At 32.1% G+C, this 24,311-nt stretch overlaps 4 protein-coding genes across 7 annotated transcripts; 3 read left to right on the top strand and 1 right to left on the bottom strand.

Moving 5' to 3' along the window:
* Nucleotides 1-154: 154 nt before the first annotated feature.
* Nucleotides 155-1,987, top strand: LOC126858411 (ragulator complex protein LAMTOR1). The gene is made up of 5 exons (XM_050608700.1): nucleotides 155-379; nucleotides 755-831; nucleotides 936-1,025; nucleotides 1,249-1,447; nucleotides 1,523-1,987. Exons 1-5 carry the CDS (start codon nucleotides 335-337, stop codon nucleotides 1,610-1,612), a joined length of 501 nt encoding a protein of 166 aa, XP_050464657.1. The 5' UTR covers nucleotides 155-334; the 3' UTR covers nucleotides 1,613-1,987.
* Nucleotides 1,988-2,361: 374 nt separating this feature from the next.
* On the top strand, nucleotides 2,362-5,862 carry LOC126858410 (nuclear transcription factor Y subunit alpha). Of its 3 annotated transcripts, none has more exons than XM_050608699.1 (7): nucleotides 2,362-2,620; nucleotides 3,332-3,635; nucleotides 3,707-3,843; nucleotides 4,049-4,228; nucleotides 4,410-4,501; nucleotides 4,636-4,780; nucleotides 4,872-5,862. In XM_050608699.1, the coding sequence occupies exons 2-7, from the start codon at nucleotides 3,344-3,346 to the stop codon at nucleotides 4,941-4,943; spliced, it is 918 nt and encodes a 305-aa protein (XP_050464656.1). In that variant the 5' UTR covers nucleotides 2,362-2,620; nucleotides 3,332-3,343; the 3' UTR covers nucleotides 4,944-5,862. The 3 variants fall into 3 exon arrangements, with proteins under 3 accessions (XP_050464656.1, XP_050464655.1, XP_050464654.1); XM_050608698.1 differs by lacking the exon at nucleotides 2,362-2,620 and adding an exon at nucleotides 2,647-3,223 and having other exon boundaries at nucleotides 4,639-4,780; XM_050608697.1 differs by lacking the exon at nucleotides 2,362-2,620 and adding an exon at nucleotides 2,648-3,223.
* A 141-nt stretch (nucleotides 5,863-6,003) lies between these two features.
* Nucleotides 6,004-7,984, bottom strand: LOC126858367 (uncharacterized). The gene is made up of 4 exons (XM_050608613.1): nucleotides 7,660-7,984; nucleotides 7,448-7,580; nucleotides 7,061-7,235; nucleotides 6,004-6,965 (listed from the first exon to the last, which is right to left on the bottom strand). Exons 1-4 carry the CDS (start codon nucleotides 7,885-7,887, stop codon nucleotides 6,782-6,784), a joined length of 720 nt encoding a protein of 239 aa, XP_050464570.1. The 5' UTR covers nucleotides 7,888-7,984; the 3' UTR covers nucleotides 6,004-6,781.
* Nucleotides 7,985-13,413: 5,429 nt separating this feature from the next.
* Nucleotides 13,414-22,370, top strand: LOC126858412 (U8-agatoxin-Ao1a-like). 2 transcript variants are annotated; one of them, XM_050608701.1, is made up of 3 exons: nucleotides 13,414-13,672; nucleotides 19,568-19,649; nucleotides 20,233-22,370. In XM_050608701.1, exons 1-3 carry the CDS (start codon nucleotides 13,588-13,590, stop codon nucleotides 20,393-20,395), a joined length of 330 nt encoding a protein of 109 aa, XP_050464658.1. In that variant the 5' UTR covers nucleotides 13,414-13,587; the 3' UTR covers nucleotides 20,396-22,370. The 2 variants fall into 2 exon arrangements, with proteins under 2 accessions (XP_050464658.1, XP_050464659.1); XM_050608702.1 differs by having other exon boundaries at nucleotides 13,416-13,672; nucleotides 20,260-22,370.
* Nucleotides 22,371-24,311: the final 1,941 nt, after the last annotated feature.

Raw genomic sequence — 24,311 nt, 5'->3', positions numbered from 1 at the left:
AGCTGTTTAAATTCATAAATAAAATTAAGAGGGGGACTCTTTCTCACTTCAGCATATTGTAGTTCGATCAGAAACGCTGCATATACCTGGCTTCGTCGCCTCCTGAATTTTCGCATCTACAGATAATTATGTACACCCTGCTCTAATCAACCTTTGTTTATCTTTATACGTATATACGAAGTTACGATTGTGTGCATGTATGAAAGTTGCGGCGATTCTCCGACAGCTGATTCACTTGATTGTTTACCGGAAGAAAAATGAACGATTGTTCGCAATAACAGTTGCATGGTACTTTGCTGATCGGTGAAGATCAAATTGGAGATTCTGTTTAAAAATGGGATGCTGCTACAGTTTCTGTAAAGAGGACAATGATCCGCAGGTAAAACCGCCGCAGTCGAAAATGTCACGCTTGTTTCGATACATCTCGTCTTATCACTCACTTTGTGCGTGGCGATTCCCACGAATTATCGCGAGTAACACGCCTATTTGCCGATGAGTAATTACACATAATGTATATTATATGTATATATAATATACATGTGTGTGTGTGTGTGTGTGTGTGTGTGTGTGTGTGTGTGTGTGTGTGTGTGTGTGTGTGTGTGTGTGTGTATACATATATACATATATATAAACATTTCGTTATAATGATAATAAAGATAGCAGCAGAAAGATGTGATAATAGTATGAGAAATAAAAATAGTTATAATTTCTCTGATATCCTTTGAGTATTTGTTACAATATCATTTATTTACAGAGTGGAGAAGCGAATGAAAGAACGCATCTACTAGTAGATCCTGTCAGTAATAATACAAACATACCAAGAGTACATAGGTGAATTTATTTCTCTTTACAGTTATCTCAGCATAGATGTTATGTTCTAGAGACCTTGAACTCTTACATAAGATTAAATCATATTTATTTTTTTTTACTTCCAGTGATGATTATGTTAATCAATATGCAAGCTCTGTGCCTAAAAAGACTGATGAACAGAGTGCATTAAATAGAATTTTACACGAAACTGCAGCGTGAGTAGACTTTATTTTATTAACATCTAACTTGAACTCTTTGACTTATATCATGTTTTGGTTTCTGTTTTTAGTTTTGCTGATGAATTCCTCTTACAAATTATGTTTTTTTCTTTTTTTAATGTTGATGTTAATATTGAGCCATGTATTTCATAGAATCAAAGTTTATTTAAAAAGTTGTGATGTAGTAATCTTATTGATCTATACTTTTTTTTTCTTATAGCAATGTCATAGATGTGGGTGCATTAGACACACATAATCTAGAACAGCATGAATACATGGATAGGTCTCGTGCATATTCAAGGAGAATAGAATCAGGTAGGATTAAACTTCCTGAAACTGCATCTTGTCTACTTAAGGATATACCAGCTCCAGAACGAATATTAGCAGCTGATCCACTTGCTGTTGAAGATCGAGAATTGGTGAGAATTTTCAACTACTTTTTTTTACTGCATTTACTGTTACATCATATTTAACGCAATGAATTGAACATACAGATTACCGAGATGCTCATCAAGGCTGTGACGGCGTTAAGTGATGTAAAAGTCGAACATAAGGAAGATTTGGTTGTCCCATTTCTATCGTGATCGTTAAATGTTTCCCCAGTTAATTTATAATCTCATCTCATTTGATTGGAATTTTGACATCATTATACGGCATCAAAAGAGCGAGCATACATTTGTCTGAAATAAATTGACCTAAGCTCGAATTAATTCTAGCTTATGCTAAAATAATGGATTGATTTTAATAGGTAAGATGTATTATAAAAGATGTTATCTATATACATATATATACTATTATTGTTTGAATGCTGCATAATAGCTTCACAATTATGGAGTAGATATGTGCTTTTCTCTTTTACTCTTCAAGTTTAAAGATAAAATGTGCATGAATTTTTCGCACATTTTTATTGTAAAAAAATTTGTTACTGTAATATTCTTTATCGATACATACGTATATATATATATATATATATATATATATATATATATATATATATATATATTATAAGCATATACAAAAAAATACTATTTTGTCATTGTTCAATAAATTTAATCAAATCCTATATAAGAATATGACTAGCTTCTATTATAAGTGTATGACGAGATTTATTCATCTTTATAAATTGTATAGTGAACTCTACTTGATTCTATCTCTTTAGACCCTTAAAGCATGAATAATGGTTCTTGGATGAAGATTCTTTATTTTTCAACTTTCAAAGATTTTTAGCACTAATCAAGGTTATACACATTGTTTGTCACCCTACAATGATTTATTTTACAAGGGATAACCTACGCACTACGACTCTTTATTATCTCTTTTACAATACAATACAACTCTCGGAAGCGGAATTAACGGACGCGCGAATTTCGAACTGCGCGCTTCCAAGAGAGGGGGTTGAGACACGCCGCTCGATTGGCCGATCGCGTAGAGACGCAGAGGGGCATCGACCGGTCTCGGCGTCGGTCTGCTATTCGAGTAGCAGTTCGTTGGGTTGCCACCAATACACAAGAGCCGCGGATCGTACTATCGCCGACCATTGGTCCTCAATTCGTCGACCAATCATTGGGAAAGTGCCCACGAAAATATCCAATGTAAGTTCACAAATTATCAAACATCAGCCCGATACGCGGCCGCGCGCCCACGTCCGTGATTAACCCTGATTTCGCGGTCGCGTTCGTGCCCTTCGCGCGAGCCAACTCCTTCATCCCGACGCCGAAAAAGTCCTCTCCACGCACGGCCATGTTTGTCGAAACGATAGCATGTTCCTTTCCGCACGCTGATGTTCATGTCGCGTCCGATGGCGGTCGCGACCCACCGTCCTCTTCCGCGGATAGACATCCGCGATCAAACTACATCGCGACTTTTCGCGAGGGGGGAGGGTACGGCTAGGAATGCATATATTGCGGAGCGCGTGTGTCAGCCCCGTGTGTAGAGCATCTGCTGTTGCGTTTCTTGCTTTCACGCGTCGCCGATTCCCGATACGGTCGGATTGCTCGCTTGCGAGATATGGCCTCGATACCGCGCGTACATGCCGCGTGCGATGGCACGTGGGACTTCGGAATGATCGCAAACTCGGCAGGTTCGCGCTAACGTTCCATTGTCGAGTTCCCCTAAGCCACATTGAACCTAAATTATTCTACAAATTTCGTGCACCGTTAACATTATAGGGCGATTTCGATATAGCGATATGATTGGTATGTACATACATACATCATATCAAAATCATTATTATATCTAGCGGCAATGCATAATTATATCTTCTTGTTTAACACATTTGACTGAAAACATTGGATTTATCACAGCAAGGTCTCATCATGGAGCAACTCAGCGAGGGACAAGCAGTAGTAGTTGGCGGTGCAGGTGGTACTGTACAAGTTGTTCAAATGGGTCAAGGTGGACAGACTATGATGCTTCCACAGGCTATACAGGTAGCAGCGCCCAATGGGCAAATCCAAGTAGTTCCTGTCTCTAGCTTGACTAATACCGGTCAGCAAATAGTTATTCAGCAGCCGCAAACACCACAGATTATTCAAACTCCTGACGGACAGACTTATATTTATCAGCCTGTACAACTAGAAGGTCAAGTTCAACAACCACAACCGACAGGTATATGGAAATCCATCTACTTGGGTATTTCTATATAGACATCTTTTCTTAAACATATTTTTGATTTACAGTAATAAATCTCAATGGTAATCTTATGCAAATCGCTGGTACAACATCACAAGCTACAACAACTGCAGCTACTACCGCTCCAGTACAACCTTTAGGCAGTCCTACATCGACAATGTCACAAACGGGAAATGTTGTTATGGTGATTATTGCGATATACAAGCATTTTATTTATTTAATCTTTATACACATACATGATATCAATTGTAACAATTATAAAGCAATGCTATCTATGTATATTGTTATACCCTGATTAATATAGACACATCATTTTACTTGAAGAAATCATTTTTTTTGTGTTATAATTAGTAATTAATTAATAACATTTTATATTTTGCAAAAATTAGATGGTGCAACCAGGCAATAGCGGACAAACGCAAGCATTCCAAAGAGTAGCGTTACCTCATGCAGAACTTCTTGAAGAGGAACCATTGTATGTGAATGCAAAACAATACAGGCGGATATTGAAGCGTCGCCAAGCGCGTGCTAAGCTAGAAGCTGAAGGAAAGATACCTAAGGAAAGGCCGGTATGTATTCTTAAATTTTTCCAAAACATTTACATTTGAATTCTTGTTTCATAAGAAAAAATCTAAATCTTTTATTTTAGATGTGCCAATTTTGCGTTATATTAAATTTATTATTTGCGCAATAATTGAATTGTGAAATGCTTAAGTAAAAACGAAAATAACATAAGTTTGAATTTTGCAGAAATATCTCCACGAATCTCGTCATCGACATGCGATGAACAGAATTCGTGGCGAGGGCGGCCGTTTCCATTCTGGTCAAGTGAAAAAGCGGAAGTAAGTGTTACTTTGTATTTTCCTAATGCAAATTTTCTATTCTAAAAAAAAAAAAAAAGAAAAGAAAGAAAAAAAAGAAAGAAACAGTGTCTCATTGTGGTAATTTTGCGCATATAAGAGTATAATGGTTCCAGTAGAGGAAATGCAAACTCCACGATTACCCAGCACATCACAACTTCAACCAGCACCGATAGCATTCATACTGTAGCAATAGCAGCCCCAAATGTAGGTGTACAATATCACGACACAGACAATATGGCATCCACAATTGTACTTGAAGTAAGATAATGCTTACTATTTTTTAATTAGTAACATTTGCAATTTTGTACTGATGCAAGTTACATTTGCTTTTTTTAATTATTTGTTGCAGAAACCAAATATTCCTCTGCAAGATATGATCTCTGATGACGACATTATTACTTCAAACAATCATTTGATATAGATAATATCATAAATTGGATTTCTCTCAAAAGAAAAATAAGTCTAAAAAGTTAGGTGTCGATTATGTGTCGATTATATTGAACATTTGCATTTTGTAAATATTTTCATCCCCCTAGGTGCAATGTATAATACAAGTGTAATTTTTTCAAAAAGCTGTGTGATTTTTACATAACTATAGATAAGAGATTGTATATAAGGTTGCACACAGATATATCTCTTTTATTTCTTTTTTTCTATTATTATATCATACTTAATAATTAACGATTAAAAATTTTGCTGATAAACTAAGCTTAAATTTAAAAAAAAAATAAATAAATAGATAATTAAAATTATGTTTTTCAGCTAATTTTTAATGGATTTTGGATTTTTAAAATGCGATTACACAAATGTACAATATTGGAAATTACAAAACGATAATTTTTTTGCGTATTAGAAAATTGCGTAAGAAAATTTTTAAATCATTTTTGAAGAAGTTTTCTGTGTTTTTTTGATTTGCGAAATGTATTGTTGGTCTTTCTGAGACATTTGCATGTACATATAAGTATCTACAATATATCTCGCACTATTTACATTTTTATAATAATTTTATAACAGTTATGCTTAATATATATGTATGTATGTGTGTGTGCGTGTGCGTGCGTGCGTGCGTGTGTGTGTGTGTGTATGTATGTATGTATGTATGTATGTATGTGTATATATATACATATACACATATATATTAAATCAATTTTCATATTTAGTGAAAATAAATTAGATGAATGTATAGCATAATAATTGCATGTGGACAAAGAGATTCTTCTTTTAATAATAAAATATGTTTTGTCAAGTTTAATGAGATTTAGATTTAGATTAGCAATATTGTAAAGTTATAGACTGAATCATAAGTTGTATATATCATGTGCTGGGTATATTTTTTCAAATTAGAGAAATTAAATTACTAAGGATTTTCCTTATTATTAAAAGATACAAGGAATATAAATATAGTGTCGTGAGTTCACTTATAAGTTTTTATTGCAAATAAGTAATATTTAATTAAAAATTTTATTTTTTTTTGTAATGAATTATTGAATAAAATGCAAAATATTTGCATATTTGTATAAATATAATTTCCCTAATTCAGAAACTCCCCGACATTTGATAGATAAATAATTTCTAAATGCATAATTTACGATTATACAGTTGAAAATTGTTTCTTTTTTCAATTTTATTCTTTTCAAAATTTTAATTATTCTTCAACTCTATGCAGAATATAAGTTCAAAACTATTTATTTTATTATTGTTTTTCGTTAACTTTTCATTCTATTTCACTGTGTCAATTATGTTTGTCAATTATTATAATCTTGATCAAATGATCACTAATTGATTCTTGGTTCAAAAAATTGATAAAGATTAATAAGTTTGTTGATTTCTGTATGTTTATGTAATGTCAACTATAAAAAAATATTTAATGGATAAATCTATTACATATATGAAATATAAAGTATTTACATTTATCGGCAATTATTTCATAAAGCGGATCTGTATCGAATATGTAAATAATTGCATAAAAGTATAAATTATGTATCCGTATACTGCGCTATGTGTACTGATATAAATGTGAAAAGTTTGTACAGTTGTAATTGAAAGTAATCTAGCAAATAATTAGTGGTTTATTAAAATAATTGAGAGTGGAGTTGCAGTATGAAATTATTATATATAAGCATAAAAATATGAATTCTGTTTTCTAATAACTTGCGTATACATATGATTTATTGTAGTTATGACCTGGACACATCTTGCATACATACATACACACACACATATGTATCTTATTATGTCTTAATTATAAAACTATAAAGCTCAGAATATTTTCGACGGGAGGGCTAAATTTTGTTTCAATATCAGCGAACATTCCGATTCAGTTATTTCAGGATCCCTTAATGACTTTTGCAATGTAATGCGTTTTTTCATATTTGAGGGACTTCCTAGCATAATTCTTTCCCCTGTTATTCCGATCGTATTAATGTACTCGGAATCGCCAGTTCTGCAGAGAAAAAGTAATATAATTTAGAATTCTAAATATATGATAATAAGATGAATAAAATCCTATCTCGACTTAATACGAATGTGGTTACGTACATTACACGAAGAATTTCTCTTTCTTTGGGATTAGGATCCAAGTTATTGCACGGTTTGACAATTTTTGGCCGCTTTATAAAGTCTCGTGGTGCGATGACCCACGGATCTCGGTATGCACGTCTTTGAATTGTCTCGGGTATAATACAGTCTTGTGGTAACGTCACGTCTATACGATCTAATTGTGATCAAAGTATTTATTTTAATGATACATCATTGCAATATCGAATTTAAAAATCAAACACGAAACTAAACATAAAACCAAGAGAGAGATATAAATTCTATAACAAATTGTAGTATTTATATATAGCCGACAGATGCACACGATATATCGTATAAAATTGTAAATAAGCAGCAATTATGTGTAATAATAAAATTATTATAATTAACAAGTTTTTATATCCCTCCAGTAATCCGATTGAAATATAGTCGTTATTGATTTTTTCTTCTCGCGTTCTATCACGTTTTCATCCGGTACGATTTCTGGTAAAACATTTCTTAGATGGGGGAACTTGTCGCGTATCTATATTTTCGATGATGTACAATTACACGATAGTATACATAGCTACATAATAATTTTTTATATATAATCATATCTTTACTCTGTTTAAAGTATCAGATGGATCCTCGCTTCGTTCGTTCTCAGGTAATGATCGATTTTCCAGTCGTGTATTCAAATACTGCTTGTACGGTCCGTTCAAGATGTTTAAAGGTGATCGATACTTGGGTAACGGTCTGCTTGCAATTGGCCTTTCACCTTTCCTCCCCAGATAATCTTTCTTGTAGACCGTCGCAAAATCTCGCGAATCCTCTTCAATTTCCACGATCATTTCCAACCAATTATTTCGAACGACTCACATTTCTCGGAGAAATTTATCAGGCAAACATCACAATTTATTTTTAAATATTAACAGCACCCATATCTTGCGTGGTGCAATACATACTTTTTTATTTATGACATCCCGTTTTTTTTTACGCGAGAATGTAAGAGGTCCACATGGAAAAAAAAATACGATCAAATACGGTTATTTTGCGCTTCGTAATGAATTCAAAGATTTCAAGTCTTTCGTAATAAATATCAAAGTGCGTATGTTCTTTTCTGTTTTGTAGCTTTAGAAGAAAAATTATTTACCTAACAATAAGTCTTGAAACTCGAGATACTATTAAACCAAAAGCAGATGCCAAACGAAATATGTCTGAAACTGAAAACTTATAATTTGAGACTTGAAAACTTCAAAATCGATATTAAATTATATATGTATATTGGGATTAAAGATTGGAGTTTTACCAATCTAGAGAAGAAAGATTAGAATTTCAATTAAATTTCAATCTCAATCTTCAATATATAATCCGACACTGACTTTAGATTATATATAGTACATACTTTGTATAAATAAAAATGTTATAAAACGCGATATATAAATTCTTTTAAATGTCCCAATATTTTAAATATTCCCAATCATTGCGTAGAAATTAAAAAGATAATTAATGTTTTTACAAGAGATAAAAAAGATTTATCATCTTTGTCGAAATGTAGATTATAATTCTGAGTTAAGTTTATATTTATTATCGACCCACAAACATTAGAGAAGATTAGATCTGACTTTAACAACAGTGTCAAATGCGACCGTATTAATATATGATCTTTGTAATGATCTGTTTAATGGTCCTTAATCTATGTTTAATTCCTCTCGCCATAAAGCTAGCCTATGGTACAGGCACTAATCATGACACGTAAGGCTTAGACACCGCCTATTGCCCATATAATGAAGTCTCTCCGAGATCTCTGGTAACTCATTATATAAGGGATGTATAATATCATTGACGCATGGCACCCTCGTGTACCATAAACGCCAATTAGGACACGACATCGGATTTCCTAGTTATAGATGCACCCATCTTGACGCAAATTTGCCTTGCCTCCCTACTTCTTTTTTTTTTTTGGCTCATTTTTGCTCTTTTTTGTAGTTATGTACGTAAGACGTTTCGAGAATATCCAGTATCGTTATCGAAAATTTTGGTAGACTAGTGTATCTCATTTGTGATACTTGTATCATATATAGCCAGGCGTTATCTGTAAATTAGTACCGTATCTTTTTCTCGTATTCGATCTATCTTTAAAAAAATGATGAGAAACAAACACGATATCGTTATATGGAACGAGCAAAAATTAATAAAACATTGTTTTAATTTTACTCTCTTTTCCTCTTTTTTTTTTATCATTCCTCATTTTATAATTTTAACGAATACTGGATCTTTTTCTAGTTCTTTTATTTGCCACAACATTATTTATAAATGTAAAATATAATATTTAAATCTTTTTATTCAAAATGTATATGTAAATCAAATAAGATGAGAAGAAGGTATCGTTTGATAATTTTCCGCTAATGATATTTGATAATGATATATTTTTTGCGATGAAAATTTATGATTGATTTTGATTTTTATCTAATATATATATTAGAATTTAGTTCCGAAATATAAGATCTTTTTTAAATGCAATAACATATTCTTACGGCATGTTTTATACAAAGTGCGAATATTTAGATGAAAATCATTTTATATACATTTATAATACCGCTTCTGATTTAGTCTGTATTATTTAACAATTGCTCTAATAAAGTTAAATAAATCTTATTTTATATAGAAAAGGTCGAACTGATAATTCGATATATATATATATATATATATATATATATATATATATATATATATATATATATAATAATGCGCCAATCCTCAGTGGAGGAGATCAGAATCTACTTTTCGTCACGAAACGCAATGTGTAGGATCAGACGACTTTATGTGATACCAATAAATATGAGAATTTATGATACCTTCGTAATGCGTCACGAGAAGAACCACGAACGTGGATATATTACGCGAGATATAAATGCAATTTATATCCGATAATCCGAACGTGATGAAAGGATATCGTCCTCTTGTAAGCGCGCCGCATCGGAGAGTCTTCCCTTCACGAAACACCCACAAACCGGCTCAATTTGTATCTCAGCGTTATCTTCGATCTATGCCACCCACGACAGAAGGTCCTTTGCTACGTCGAAAGGCGTTATTTTCTATCTCCATCTGTTAAATTGCACATCTACTTTCGACTCTACTGACATTTTCATACGCGGAACTTTGTCTCCGTTAGCTGTCACAGGCTTTCATTAATGATATTGCGACGTGAAGCGACGTCCGCCTTTAATTTTGCGACAGACTGCGACGCTCGACGTCTGCCTCAAGCGAAAAATCGAAAAGAACGCACATCGAAGTATGATTGAAAACTAATCCCGATATATTTTTTCATTTTTTATTTATTCGTAAATATTGTAAATTAATTTACTAGCACTCACATGTTAAAATATTTGTTAAATATAGCAGAGGTATTAGAGTATGAGAGTATCGCGACATTTTCAGATGAAAATAGTTTGATTCAATTTACAGAAATAAAAATGATAAATTTTACGAGTGCAATTACATCTGAATTGGGTTCATTTTATATTTTGTAATTTAATAATATTTTATATTTCTTTTTATTGTTTTTTTTTTTTTGTATTAATGACGCAAGCGCTTATTGAGATTGATATAACATGACAAATAATATTGCGAATATTTGTTGTCAATATTAACAATGAGATAAGACGTTTGTATCGGAATATATTCAGTTAATTGCCTTTGTCTTTGAGCGTTCTAATGATAATGACAAATCCGAATTGCATATTGCCCTTAAGTAAACGTCGGAAGTTCACAGTCGCCGCAAAGGGTTTTATGGCTAAGTGATCAAAGTCAGGTTCTCTGAATAATGGATATTGTCCAAAGCAGTCATTATATTTGCCGTGTGTGTGTTGGTTTAAGCGATAAATTTCTGTATAACTCTCGTGTTCTGAACTTTCCAAATACAATTCAAAAACTTAATATCAAAGCCGGATACTACCGGCAGCAAGTTTTTAAATTACATTACTGTTGCATATCTCTAGAAGAAAATATCATGTATTTTATTCTTAAAAAAGATGTAAAATAAAAAGCGGAAATTTGAGATACTAAAGCGCGAGTTTAAAAGGAAAGGTCAGGAAAAAATACATATTTTGTATTTATATTGCTGAAATGTAAATAAAAATATGAGATATAAATGTTATATAATACAATATGATTGATAAATTAAATATTTAATTTTGTAGGAAACAAAATGCATGATACATATGTATTAACATTCTCTCGATGTGTAATATAATCTTCTCCCATTTTAATATTCATGAATATATTAAACTGGAATTTTATAATAATTCAAATTAATATCCCCGTTTGTCTTGCAATTTATTCGCATCGCATATATATATATATATATATATATATATACATATATATCATGTCAGCCCGTAAATTTGTAAAACTCGTAAATACAAACTCGAATATCTACGTAGTTTATTATGCTTTCAGCCACCATGCAACGCAAGCACAGAAAGCATAGAGTTTTACTTCGTTCAGGCTTTTACGGAGGGGTTGTCGCGCGCCACAGCTCTCGAGCTCTTGTCGCGTCGATTCACGTCCGTTACAGCTGCAACGGCACGCATGGAATTGTGCACCGCCGCGTGAATAAACTAAATTGCACGTTTTAGCCAAACAATGCCGAATACACAACGAAACGTCCACGATAACGCTCTTGAACGCCGCTAATGAGAAATCATTGTTTCCATTATTCTGCACTTAACACCGCAATATGAAATTTCCCGCACGTATATATAAAAACATCTAAACATAAATGTGTGTGTGTGTGTATATAAGTTATTCTAGCTTATCCTCGCATATTGATTAATTGAGCGCAGTGATTGTAATATTACCCTGAGAAAAAAAAGTTGTTGATTTGACTAAATATGTTCAACTGATTATTATTTTTTTAATTGAAATATTTAAGTATTTAGTCAAATACATTATGTTAAATTTAATATGTCGTATTTAACTTAAATATTTCAATTAAAGAAATAATAATCAGTTGAATACATTTAGTTAAATCAACAATTTTTTTCTCTCAGTGCATAATAAAAGGATATCGAAGCACTAATCATCGCTAAATTATAAGCTATTGAAAAAACTTTCCAATTTAAAAATTTTCATGAATTAAATTTGACGAAAAAAAGCAAATAAATACCGGATAATGTCTTTGTTTAAAATAAATATATTTTATATTTTAATTTTATAGAATTATATGTATGGTGATATTTAAAAAGATCGCTAAAAAGAGCAAATATGATAAAAGGATCCATTGCCCGTAATAAAATTTATCAAAGTGTGCTTTACATGGATTTGTAAGGATTTTTACACAGATTTGTTTTACAATCAAGAATATGCAGGAATGGAACGTTGAAATAAAAAAAAAATCAATTTTATTTTGAATTTCAAGATAATTTTTGAGAAATATTTCTTTAAATATATAAGTTTTCTTTACGCTCCGTACAAGTCTCGATCTTAAGTGGATATATTTAATTCGGATTGCGTGCATAACGATGTACATCGCTAAATTGCGCAATCATCTCCGTCGGAGTCTCAAGCAAACGAGAAGAATTACGAGTGTGGTAAACAAATTTTTATTAATTCTGCATATTCAACAACGGATCGAATTAACAAATTACGATCATTTGCGAGATTGCATATCAAGGACGAGAAGATTAAACTAATAATCCCCTTGTCGCACGAGAAGTCATATACGTTGATCCATCCCCGATTTCTTATCACTAAAACGGCCGAAACATCTCAACGTTGTATTTTATTTCAGTCTGTAATTCTCTTAAATTTCAAATTAATATTATCTATTCAGATTATGAGAAGAGTTCATATTGAATATCTAGTATAATGAAAGTATCGCGCTACTTCTTCTTTTTATGATATGCAATTGCTACTCAATTTTTTCGTACGTCTTTGTGCGCGAAATTTGTGTCCGTCTTGTAACTACCATACCTTTGACATTTGGACTCTGTAGAGACAACCTCAGACAGTTAAAGGTTTCGAGGTCGGAAGGGAGATAAAAAAACGAACAGACAAAGAAAGAGAGAGAGAGAGAGAGAGAGAGAGAGAGAGAGAGAGAGAGAGAGAATGAATACGTCTAAAGAGTACCAGTTGCTTCGCAACCAGTTGCTCCTCTCTAGGAGTACGAGTTTGCCAAAGTTACGTGGCGGCGAACGACAGCCGAGAACAATCTCATCCCTCGATTCGAGGGGATGTTCCTGCACTGCACGATCAAACAACGCGCACTAGAGCACGCGTGGTGGAGAACTTGGCGCGCGATCCGCTCGAGCTCCATTTCTCGTGGGGGCGCATTGCCACGCCTCCCTCTGCGTCTATATAAGCATCACGATCGCGGTGAAACCCTCATTCGCACCCTAGTACCCGGTGCCGATCAACCAAGGGTGAGATTCCCTATTCGAAACGGAGAAGACAACCGGGAACGTTGGGACGCCGCTTTATATCTCTTTCCTTCTTTCACCGATTTTCGTGAACGCGAACCGTGATCCGAGCGACCGCATCATAAAACAATGAGATCCTGGTTATTGTGGTTGTCCCTTCTGTTGGTCGTCCTGGCCGACAGAGGCTTCGCCAATCCTTACTTCGACGACGGTGGTGAGTTATGATTCTCTGATTTTCCTCTAATCCTTGCGCGTCAAATCCGGAACAAACAGCTTCGAAGACAACATAAAAATTCAGAAGATATGTGGAAAATATATGAAAAAAATATCATCAAAATTTAAAACATTTCTTTCAGAAATTTGTATGATTGTCTTCGTGAGATTTGCGTTGTCTGCATGTATACGTTCGGATTAATTTTTACGTCAATATTATACAGAAAAGAAATTATATATTCATGGGTAACAAATACCGCATGATCCAGTTTGTGAACGTTGCACATTATGTAAGAATAGTATTTAAAAAGAGCTTATAAAGAACGAGAAACTTAGTACAATTAAAAAGAAGAATGTGGCAATTTTTCATGCAAAAATGAATTAAAGATATCAAACAAAGTTTTCTTATTTTCAAAAAAATTGATATCGAAAGATGGAAATTCACGTTCTTTGTAAATGATTTCTAACGATCTAATGTATCATACATTATCGGATTTATCTCAGTAATATCTATTGAAATAAGTATAAAAAATACAACATTCTCTTTCCCTTTATTGAACAAATAATGTTTATACATATCTCTTTCTCAATCATTAAATTGTTTTACTAAATAAAACGATATACTTTTACATATATATATATATTAATAGTTCTCCAGACAGATTCAACGATGTATGATTTTTAATTTATTTTTGCATAATGTAAAAATATCATCTTCATACTACATTTCCCGATCCACTCTGTATAATTGTAATTTATAAATCTCTTTGCAGCAAACAATTAACAAGTTCTCGATAAAAAATTATGCGATTATATATTTGCATACTCACTATAAAGAGTGAGTAAAATAAAATGTTATTACAGTGTATGTGAAATGTAAACGTTGGATATCGGCGGCTTTATTTTTTTTATGTATCGATTTTGACGTAACTACTATAGATAGGAAGTTTTTGTGAATATTCTCCTAATTTTTTACCTGTACGTAAATATTTTTCTTTATATTTTTATTCTTATATTGAGCGTGGACAATTAACATGTTTCATATATATATATGAACTAGCCAGAAATATATTTTTAAGAGACACTCTCTCTTTTTTATTATTTTTTTTTAATTTTTAAATATTGTTAGCATTTATATTGCACAAAAAATAATAAAAATGATTTCTTATAGCTATTATTGAAAATAAACAAATACATTGAAACTAAACACACTTTTACAGTATCTTTTATTTTTTTAAGTGAAAATAATTCTTTTTGTAACAATGTATTATACGTGTGTGTTTATATAACTTTTTTAAAGAAATATATTGAAAATTCATGTGGAGAAAACAACTGAGTTAAAATTTTCTTTGCATTTCTTCGGATAGGAAGCTTTTGTCCCTTAAACATATCTATTTTTCGATCACATATTATTTATAAAAATTCCTACAAAACTTTTTCATAAATATGTAAATTATTCTTAAATTAAAGTTTCTTGAAACAAAACATGAAGAAAAGCTGCATTCGAATGAAGTTTTCTAATTAAAATACGTCATTTTATAGAAAACTTTTATAGAAACAAATATCCATTCTGTAGTATCAAGATTGCTGTAAAATCTTGTTCAATACATCTTGATGGGAGTGATCGTATTTGACTCTTCTTCAAAATTAATTCTTCCCTGAATTACATCGATGAAAGAGAGTTACTGATAAGTTCTTCGAGAATATACGAGCTTCTTCAAAGTTGCGCCCGCATTGAAAACTTTTTGATTGGTATTCTAATTTATTTAACATTTTCAAATTAATCGACCAGAAACTTTGCAAACATTAAAACTTGCAAATTTTAATTTTTATTTACCACTTCTGCATTACAATATCTCCAGATTCATTTAAATTTGTAACCCGTTACTCATTACTTTTTTCACAACCATGCTAAGAATATAATTTGCTAAAAGTTTCGTGTTTGTCGGAATATAATTTATAAATAATGGATAAGGTATTAAATATTATGAATCAAGTAATGCAAATGTGGCCGAGCGCGGCTAGAAACGCTACTACCGTTAAAAAAGATTCGTTAAACTTATTAAAAGTCACGTAAAAATATCTCAATTCAAAAACGAGATAATAAACGTGATTTGTTTTATTTTTTTCTCTCGGATGTCGAGAGAAACTCTCACGGCACACAAGAGCTGACAGATCACGACAATTCAACAGAGTCGCACACGGTGCAAGTGGCGCAAGTCTATGCATGATCGGACGAATTGAATTACGGAAATGCATCAAAGCCACCACGTTTAGCTTTCACTCGAAAGCATCAGACTGATGCTCGATTAACAAAGCAACATGCAACATGTAATATTTCCTCTTATTTGTAATTATCGTCTATATTTTACGAAATACGGAAATTAAAGACAAACCGAGTAAATTTAATTTTGGTTAATTATCAAGATTTATTATTATTTCCTTTCTATCAAGAATTATTTTATAATGTAAAAGAGAAAACGACAAGAAGGAAAGGACCAATTAATGATTAATGAATGCGAGTATAGTTACGTAAATTTGTAATAGCTATCTTAACTTAAAGATGTAAACTAATTCAGTTTAATGCTTTAAAGAGCAAAGTAAACCGGCAAAATAGATGTATAAACTTATCAATTCTCGTTGAAATAGTTTTCGTAAATTTACACAGTTACATTCTAGCTCTGCTCGCTTCGTCTCTACTTTGATTTATAATATTAAAGAACCCTTTTCATTTCTTCTATTAGAAATCAAGATGTGCGTGCTATTCAATTTTTTTTTTTTTTTTTTAATGCGATTTTTAGAGAGAAATTTATTAATTATATTTTCTTTTGCTTTAACATTCATCTGAATTATTACATTTCGCGTAATTAACGTATTATATAGCTGGAAAAAAATAAAGATTTTTATATATCAGAACATTTTGATAACACAATTTGATGACGTAAATAAATAAATATTTTCTTTATTTATAAAATACACACGGCGCTACACGGCTTTATCTTCAATCAACAAAACAAATCGTTTGGAATGTAGAAAATCATAAGGATTGTGTAAGAATTGTCGGTAATTAATGAAATCGTAATCAGTTTCCGGCAGGACATCGGTCTCAGCGATTTAATTATAACCAGTTTGATTGCTTTTCGGGGCTTCCTGTCTAAAGACGCAGCAATTGTTTATCGATTTCTCGACATCTCGTAAGCGGAATTTTTCCGTGTCTTTATTTGTTCAACATCAACATTTGTGTATTGCAAATTTCCGGTTATTTTAATATCCCTTATTTTCTATTGTTAACTCATCAATTTTGTACGCTAAGATCGAGCAAATATTGTTGCAATATCCAAGTGTCTCTTGGGTTTTGTGTATTTTATACATTGAAGTCAACAAGTCCCGCACTCTCTGAAATGACGTATAATAATTGGATTACTATGTGCCACAACGCAAATACAAGTTATGTGTTTTTCCTGGACGATAAAGATACGGTCTTTCTTTACGAACGATAAAATGGAATTTATTCTACTGTCGTTTCGTCACATTTTATTATCTTGAAAACCCACAAAATAATATACGAGTTTGGGCGGAGTAACCATCGAGAAACACGAGGAAAATATTTCAAAATAGTTCTCAAGTAGAAAAGCATGTTTATAGAAAATGGCAACAGAAATTTTTGTGACAAATTTATAATGAAATTTGCTTATCATTGTATGTTAATTTTAATCCTGCATTGTGACTGATTTAATATGATGATGACAAAATATCTTTTTTGTAACTCTATAAAATTCTATGATATTTTTTAATTCTTAAAATGTGATTCTTTTTTTCTCTTTCTTTTTTTTAAATGTTTAAAAAAAACATGTATTACAAGATATAGATAAATTTTGGACATATATAATTTATTTTTTTCACAAAAAGTTATCTTAATAAAAAAAAAAAATACAAGTCAATATTAGCTTACAAAATCAATCACTATTGCGAAAATAGTATTCACATATTTACGTAAAGTCCTCTCTTGTTAAAAGCAACTAAGAAGATGACTTTGTCTACTTGAGTACAAATGCGAATAATTTTGAAATCTTTTGTCATGGTAGAAATATTGAAATATTAGTGATATCTCTGGAGCATTCGCGTAAAAAAAAGATGGAAATGAAATAGCAATAAAAAAGAGAAAAAAGTGATTCTTGGATTAATATGTTGATTCTGCAGTTCGCCGATGGGGATGTCGAAGATATGAGAGAGAGAGAGAAAGGCTCTTTAAATAAAGCAGAGAGAGAAAGAAAGTGGAAGAAAAATGATAACGGACCGTTCGCACGATTCGATAGAGCTTATCAAGATTATCTTACCACAATTAATAAACTCGCAGCCAATCGCTTATCATTTTTTATCCAATTTCCGTTCTTTCTCTCTTCTATTACCGTGCTATCCGATAATACGATCATGGTTTAATCGTTTCCTCACATTTCCATTTTCTCAAGCCACGAGTAAAATTTCAAAAAATATCAAAAAGTGAAAAATATTCGAGGCATTTGTAGTATGAAATATAGTCACAGGAATTTAATAAAAAGAAGGGTCAGCATCGCACAAGGCAAACTAAAATTCATAAAATAAAATTATACATATATAAAGATATATATGTGCAAAATTATTATTCTGACAAAAATAATTTTTTATATATTTTAATTCGCTCTCACATTTTTCATCTTTTTTTATTTTACTATTCATTACTTACATATATTTTCAATTTTTTTCAAAGAAAAAAAGTTTGACGACGAGTAATAAATAGTACTCGTCGTCACTCATCGACGAAGTTTATGAGTAAGTAATACGATATTATGTCAACTTAATCTGTAAAGAAAAAGAGAAGCATAAAGTTTCTCAAAAGAATTATATTTTATTTTATTTGCTACATTCTCTTTCGCCTCTTCGCACAAAAAAAATATTTCCGTTAAAATTCCATACATAAAGAGATTTACCATAATAATCTTAAAGGACTGCAGACATAATATTCTTTCAGGTGAGATTTCACCATAAACAAACAAAAATGCGCAGCGATAAAAACGAAACAATAAAAATATTAAATATGATTCTCTTGATTCTCGCGCATCTTGTAATTAGCTTAATATTTTATATAACGAGAATATTTTCAGCCTTTATGAGTTTTAACAGAAAGTATAAAAAGTATATATATGAGAGAAATATAAAAATATAATTCTTTGTGACTAAAAAATTCTCAATGAAGACATAAATATAGTTACTAAAGTAAAATATTTGCTAAAATAAATATGGTTACTAAAATAAAATATTTGCTAAAATAAATTCTTTGCTGTGAGATATATTGCGTGGTTTCCCATTCGTTTCAGTTTATAAAGCTCGCCCACAGGTTTTATAATTTTTCCACATTTCTACATATTAACTATTCTGGCCAATAAGACAAATTTTTCTCTTCGTCAAAAGACAAAGGCGACGTATTTGCTCGAGCAATCGCGCAACGAATTAAAGAAACTTAAGATCAAATTCGCAATGTCTTTATTGTTGATATTATTTTTATAAAATGCATGTAGGACTCTTTCATTTTCACTCTCATCTTTGTGACGAAGATGTGTATTTTCGGATTGAGATTCGTAAATTTATTCGTATTCTTCGAATCTACTCGTGTGCGAATAATAATGTGTGACGCGAGTCTTATATTTGTTTTTCATCCACAAGAAGTTTTCGATATACTCTTAGCCTTCAGAGTAATCCGTGAGAATTTGTCATGACATTTCGAGTGCACGTCAATTAAAAAATGATTATTTTTTTTTTTAATTAATATCGAAGCGAGTAAAATATATATGTGTATGACCGATCAGAGTAAAGTATATATGTAGATCGTATTGTAAAATGGAGCGTTTTACTTTTGCAGAAGACATAGGTGATTTCCAAGGTGGCGACTCCTCGGATTATACGGACAATGCTTTGGAAAATCTGATGCGAGCGGCACAAAAGTGAGTGGATTATCTTACTTGTCAATCCCAATTTCATTCATCTTCCTTTTCACGATCCTTTTCAATGAGATCTTTCTCTAACCCTTTCCCGTTTTTCATAATTTTTCCTTTCGACTGTTGCGGAAATTGCATGCTTTCTACGAATACTGATATATAAAAAAATTTAAGTAAATTTCTTTTCTTATAAATTTTTGTAAAATAATTTATCATTGATGGAGAAAGAAAGAGCTCTCATTATGCTAATATATATAAAATAAAATGCGTGTGTGAATTTTACAATGTTCTAAATTTTAACGTCCTTCGAGAATTGTAAAAAAATACGCAAAAAAAAATATATATATATAGAAACTCGAGAAAAGAGTCTTTTATTCGCGCGGTCCCCTGAAAAATCTCCGGCGTCCGCATATACATATACGTCGCGTTATTTGCACGTGTGCGTGTGCATGTGTATGCATTTATATATGCATGTATATATGCGTGAATGCCGCGAACCGACATTGCAATTTCATGGTCCCCTTCTTTCATGTCTCGATGTCTCGATGTCTCAAAAAGGCATTCTCTCGATTCCCCTAATCTCGAGTAGACGTTCCTCGTTCATATACTTGTTTAGGCGGGCTTGCATAAGACGCGGCGGCAATTGCGATCACCGGCCGAAGGATTGCTGCTACAGTTCCAGCTGCCGCTGTAATCTCTGGGGCTCCAATTGCCAATGTCAACGGATGGGTCTCTTCCAGAAATGGGGCTAAGCTATCTCTTTCTCTCCCTCGTCCCCTCTCTCCCCCCATCGATCCTTTTTCCCTCCCGCCATTCTGAGTCTTCCTACGCGCATCACGCGTTTCCTTTTTCTCTTTTCATTTTTTTTTTCTCTTTTTATCATGCAGGAGATTATCCCGACAACAAATATTCTCCTTCTCCTCTCGAGCACACTCGGACGTTCCTCCTCTGTACAATTTAGCCCCCAGCCGATATGTATATCTGTCCTGTGGGAGTAATTCTCTAGTGTCTTCAATATTGCTTATATCAACTTACATTTTCGATTGAAGGCCTCAATGATATGCTTGACATCCTTTTTTGTTTATGTTTATTAGAACCTTTTTAGTCGAGATAATACGATTAATTTAAAACATGTTATTCTCAAAAATTCTCTGCGTATTTTTCTGCTATATCTTTAGTACCAGTCCCTCTCAATCTACCTCTTTCGCGATATTCGATATCTGAAAACTGGTTGTGCCAATCATTTAATTATGCTTAACGATTTTCTCTTTCTATATCATAACTCCAATGACAGTATCAATAATGCAAAAAAAAAAAAAAAAGAATTAATTCGCGATGGCCAACTATAGAGCAATTGATCCTTATCGAAAATCGCGATTCTCGTAAAAAATATTATATTAAATAACATTTTACTATGGGTGTTATATTTCTTTTTATCGTATTCACTATTTGTTTTATCAAAAATTTTCTTTCCTAAATCTCTTGGATTTTTCATCGTTTTTCATCAATGAAAGTCATCGTCGAATTGGAGCAGAGAAAGACAAATGCTCATCTCACTCAAAGAACCGAACGTTCCTTCGGTTTCCGTTCCGGTCCGATTGGATCTTCCAAATAAGACGCACGAAGAATGCAGCCATGAGAATGTATTGTATCCATAATATTTCAAGTTGTATCGTACCGCTTGCTTCCAATTTTTGGATAAGTTTAGAAATTATGTAAAATATATGTAAATGTAATAAAATTGAAAGTTGCGTATATTTTGTGACGACAATTCTTCTTTGAAAGATCTTTGATTGAAAATGAAAATTTGTTAATATATTCCCCCACAATTCTAAACTTATTATAGAAATATATAATTTTTAATTTAACGATATAAATGAAAAGTTGGAAAAATACGTTACAAACTAACATATCTATATTAATATATCTATATCTATATAAAATTGTCAAACATAATCAGAATGTCGAATTCTCGCGTATCGCGCTGCTCCTTTTCGACGATCCTTTCGGACCTTCAAGAACTTATCTACAGAGAAACTAGATAGACTCGACTCTCCCGTTATAAATAATAAAGTCTACGATAAATCTCGACATTAAATACGAGAAATGTGATCCTTCACGGTGAATCAAATAAGATTCTCTCATATCTGCGAAACTTCGCAATCTTTCTGGACGGGACGAAAAATTCGGGAAAAACATTAGCGAAGATATACCGCGATAAATAAATTACAGGAAATACTGCTCTCTGATTGGAGATATATCTCCGGCCACTTTCGCCAATCAGATCGTCGGTGTTCCTTGATCGTCACACCATCGAGAATGATTGCGAATAATTGGTAGGATAATTAAGATTCGGTGTAACGGGAGAGAGATTTCTTCCGGTCAAGGACGGAAATTGGCGATCAAGAGGACGTGAAATTATTGTATAGTCGTCTCAGCAGAGAGATAATTAATATGTATATGTGTCTAAAATGACGGCGATTTATTTAAAAAGTGTACCTAACGGTATATATATATATTACGTGTAGATACAGACGACATGCAATTTACATTTTCTCTGTACCGCCTCTTGAACTTTAAAACACATTACTTATATGTACGCATACGAATTATAAAGTATAAATATATACTACAATAATAAATGTTATGCATTGTACCCGAAGGTGGATGTACACGTATACCGATATATATATATTTCACGGAAATATAATATATATTATGTATGTACATTGAGTACTTTCTTTTGTTTTGTGAGATCCAGTGACGTTGACGATTTAATTTGACATTTATTTTCATTTAAAAACTTCCTCGGAATGAGTATAACTTATTCCAGCCTGGTAAGTAAATAAATGAATACCTTTCCCGCTTTAATTACAAGAACGAACCAATCAATGCGCTAAAAATATTCAATGCGGCATCGAAGCAAATAAATATGTAAAAGAAAAAGAATATAATATAAAAAAATATATGTAAAAAAAGTTTTCTCCTTTTTTTTGCACTTGCTAAACCAATTGAGATTCTTCGTCACGATGAGAGAGAGAGAGAGAGAGAGAGAGAGAGAGAGAGAGAGAAAGGAAACCTCTTCTTTGTCAGGTCGGGGTAACATCATGCTAGACGTGCAGGGTCAAGTAACTGGATCGTGACGTATGATTTAACTCGCAACGTGATTTTCTTACGTTGAAGAATTATCCAGTAAATTATATGCATGTAACCTTTGCAGTTCCTATGGCGATTTAAATTTAACTGGGGAATAATAAATCCTCGTATAAAATCGTTTGCGATTAATTACAAATCCAACACTAATCAATGATATCTTATTTCTCGCATATTTTATTATTTTTATTTGTCACTGATTTTAGAAAATATATACGATTTAGCTCCGAGCGTTTTAGAAGCGTTTATCAGATTTTCTCACGTATTTTTAATTGTCAATGTTGGCGAAATTCCAGATTAGATTGAAACTGATTGTGCTAATAAAATTTAATGAAGAACAAGATTTTCGTTTTGCTTTCTGAAGTTAATTGCTTTTATGGAAATTCTATTGATAGCTTAGAGTTTAGAGAGACACAAAGAATTATTGATACAGCCATTAAAACAAATGACATTATTTTCCGCTTATAGACTCCAGCATTTATAGTCCCACAGAGAATAATGCGTGATGCTTAAAGCTACACATCGTGGGTGTATAATGGAAATCTTCTACTTTGTTTAATTTTGACAAAAATGCAAATTAATGGTTAGTATAATAGCTCTACGATTTTTAATAACGATCTTATTTTTAAAAAGTATTAGACACAGTCATATTGATATCCGATCTTAATGTAACGAAAAATTCAACTTTTATTTTTATATTATCGTATCTTTCGACTAAAATGATTTTCGCGAGCAAAAGAAAAAAATTTTATAAAAATGAAATAAAATTATATAAAAAAGAAAATCTCTCTCTCTCTCTCTCTCGCTTCTCTTTTACTCTTTTTATTCTTGAATCAAACTTTTGCAAAATTTCACTAATTAATGGATTTGATAACGATATCTCTTGCACGTTTTGTTTCACACGTTGCATTTTAATCTTGATCTGTAGCTATAAGAGTGGAAGAATCGATTAACAGGAATGACAAACGATAATCGATCATAAGTTCTTCTAATCGAGATACACACATCTGCAAAGCCACGTTGATCTCAATCTCGATTTCTTGTGCGGGAGGGAAAGGAGAAAAGGTTAAACCTCGAGTTAACCCTCGATGACCCACGTCCTCGAGTCGACTCTGTGTCGTAAATAATCTCTCCGTGGTAATGCAGCGAGTGTTCTGGACATATACATATCTTAGAATACTTTGTTCTATATCTATTGATTCATTGTTCAATCGTTTCTTCAGAAATGTCAAGATACATGGTTCCCGAAAATAAATTTACGGACAAAATTGGATTAAGACGAATGAGTTTTATTCTATCGACGTAAAATGTCAATTTATATAAAAAATAGTAGTGCAATATCTGTGTTTTGAAAAGCCATTATTCTTCTCATATCTCTTGCGAAATTTAACGGTCACTTAACGATAAATGATCATTTAAATCAAATCAACTGAGCATCAAAATTACACATCTGATTGTATCATTCTCTCTGTCGTCTGTTTTGTAAAATTATCGTTATCATTTTGCTTCATTTTT

Source organism: Cataglyphis hispanica, chromosome 25 (genome assembly GCF_021464435.1).
Source record: "Cataglyphis hispanica isolate Lineage 1 chromosome 25, ULB_Chis1_1.0, whole genome shotgun sequence".
In the NCBI taxonomy this organism is placed as follows: Eukaryota; Metazoa; Arthropoda; class Insecta; order Hymenoptera; family Formicidae; genus Cataglyphis; species Cataglyphis hispanica.
This window is presented reverse-complemented; position numbering and strand designations above follow the sequence as displayed.

Coding starts and splice junctions, on each gene's coding strand:
- LOC126858411 (XM_050608700.1), top strand. CDS start 335: ATGGGATGCTGCTACAGTTTCTGTAAAGAGGACAATGATCCGCAG. Junction 832..935: donor AACATACCAAGAGTACATAG/GTGAATTTATTT, acceptor TTTTACTTCCAG/TGATGATTATGTTAATCAAT. Junction 1,448..1,522: donor CTGTTGAAGATCGAGAATTG/GTGAGAATTTTC, acceptor TTGAACATACAG/ATTACCGAGATGCTCATCAA.
- LOC126858410 (XM_050608699.1), top strand. CDS start 3,344: ATGGAGCAACTCAGCGAGGGACAAGCAGTAGTAGTTGGCGGTGCAGGT. Junction 4,502..4,635: donor GGTCAAGTGAAAAAGCGGAA/GTAAGTGTTACT, acceptor TAATGGTTCCAG/TAGAGGAAATGCAAACTCCA. Junction 4,781..4,871: donor CATCCACAATTGTACTTGAA/GTAAGATAATGC, acceptor TATTTGTTGCAG/AAACCAAATATTCCTCTGCA.
- LOC126858412 (XM_050608701.1), top strand. CDS start 13,588: ATGAGATCCTGGTTATTGTGGTTGTCCCTTCTGTTGGTCGTCCTGGCC. Junction 13,673..19,567: donor TCCTTACTTCGACGACGGTG/GTGAGTTATGAT, acceptor TTACTTTTGCAG/AAGACATAGGTGATTTCCAA. Junction 19,650..20,232: donor CTGATGCGAGCGGCACAAAA/GTGAGTGGATTA, acceptor AATCTCGAGTAG/ACGTTCCTCGTTCATATACT.
- LOC126858367 (XM_050608613.1), bottom strand. CDS start 7,887: ATGATCGTGGAAATTGAAGAGGATTCGCGAGATTTTGCGACGGTCTAC. Junction 7,581..7,659: donor CATCTGATACTTTAAACAGA/GTAAAGATATGA, acceptor TCGAAAATATAG/ATACGCGACAAGTTCCCCCA. Junction 7,236..7,447: donor CTGGAGGGATATAAAAACTT/GTTAATTATAAT, acceptor GATCACAATTAG/ATCGTATAGACGTGACGTTA.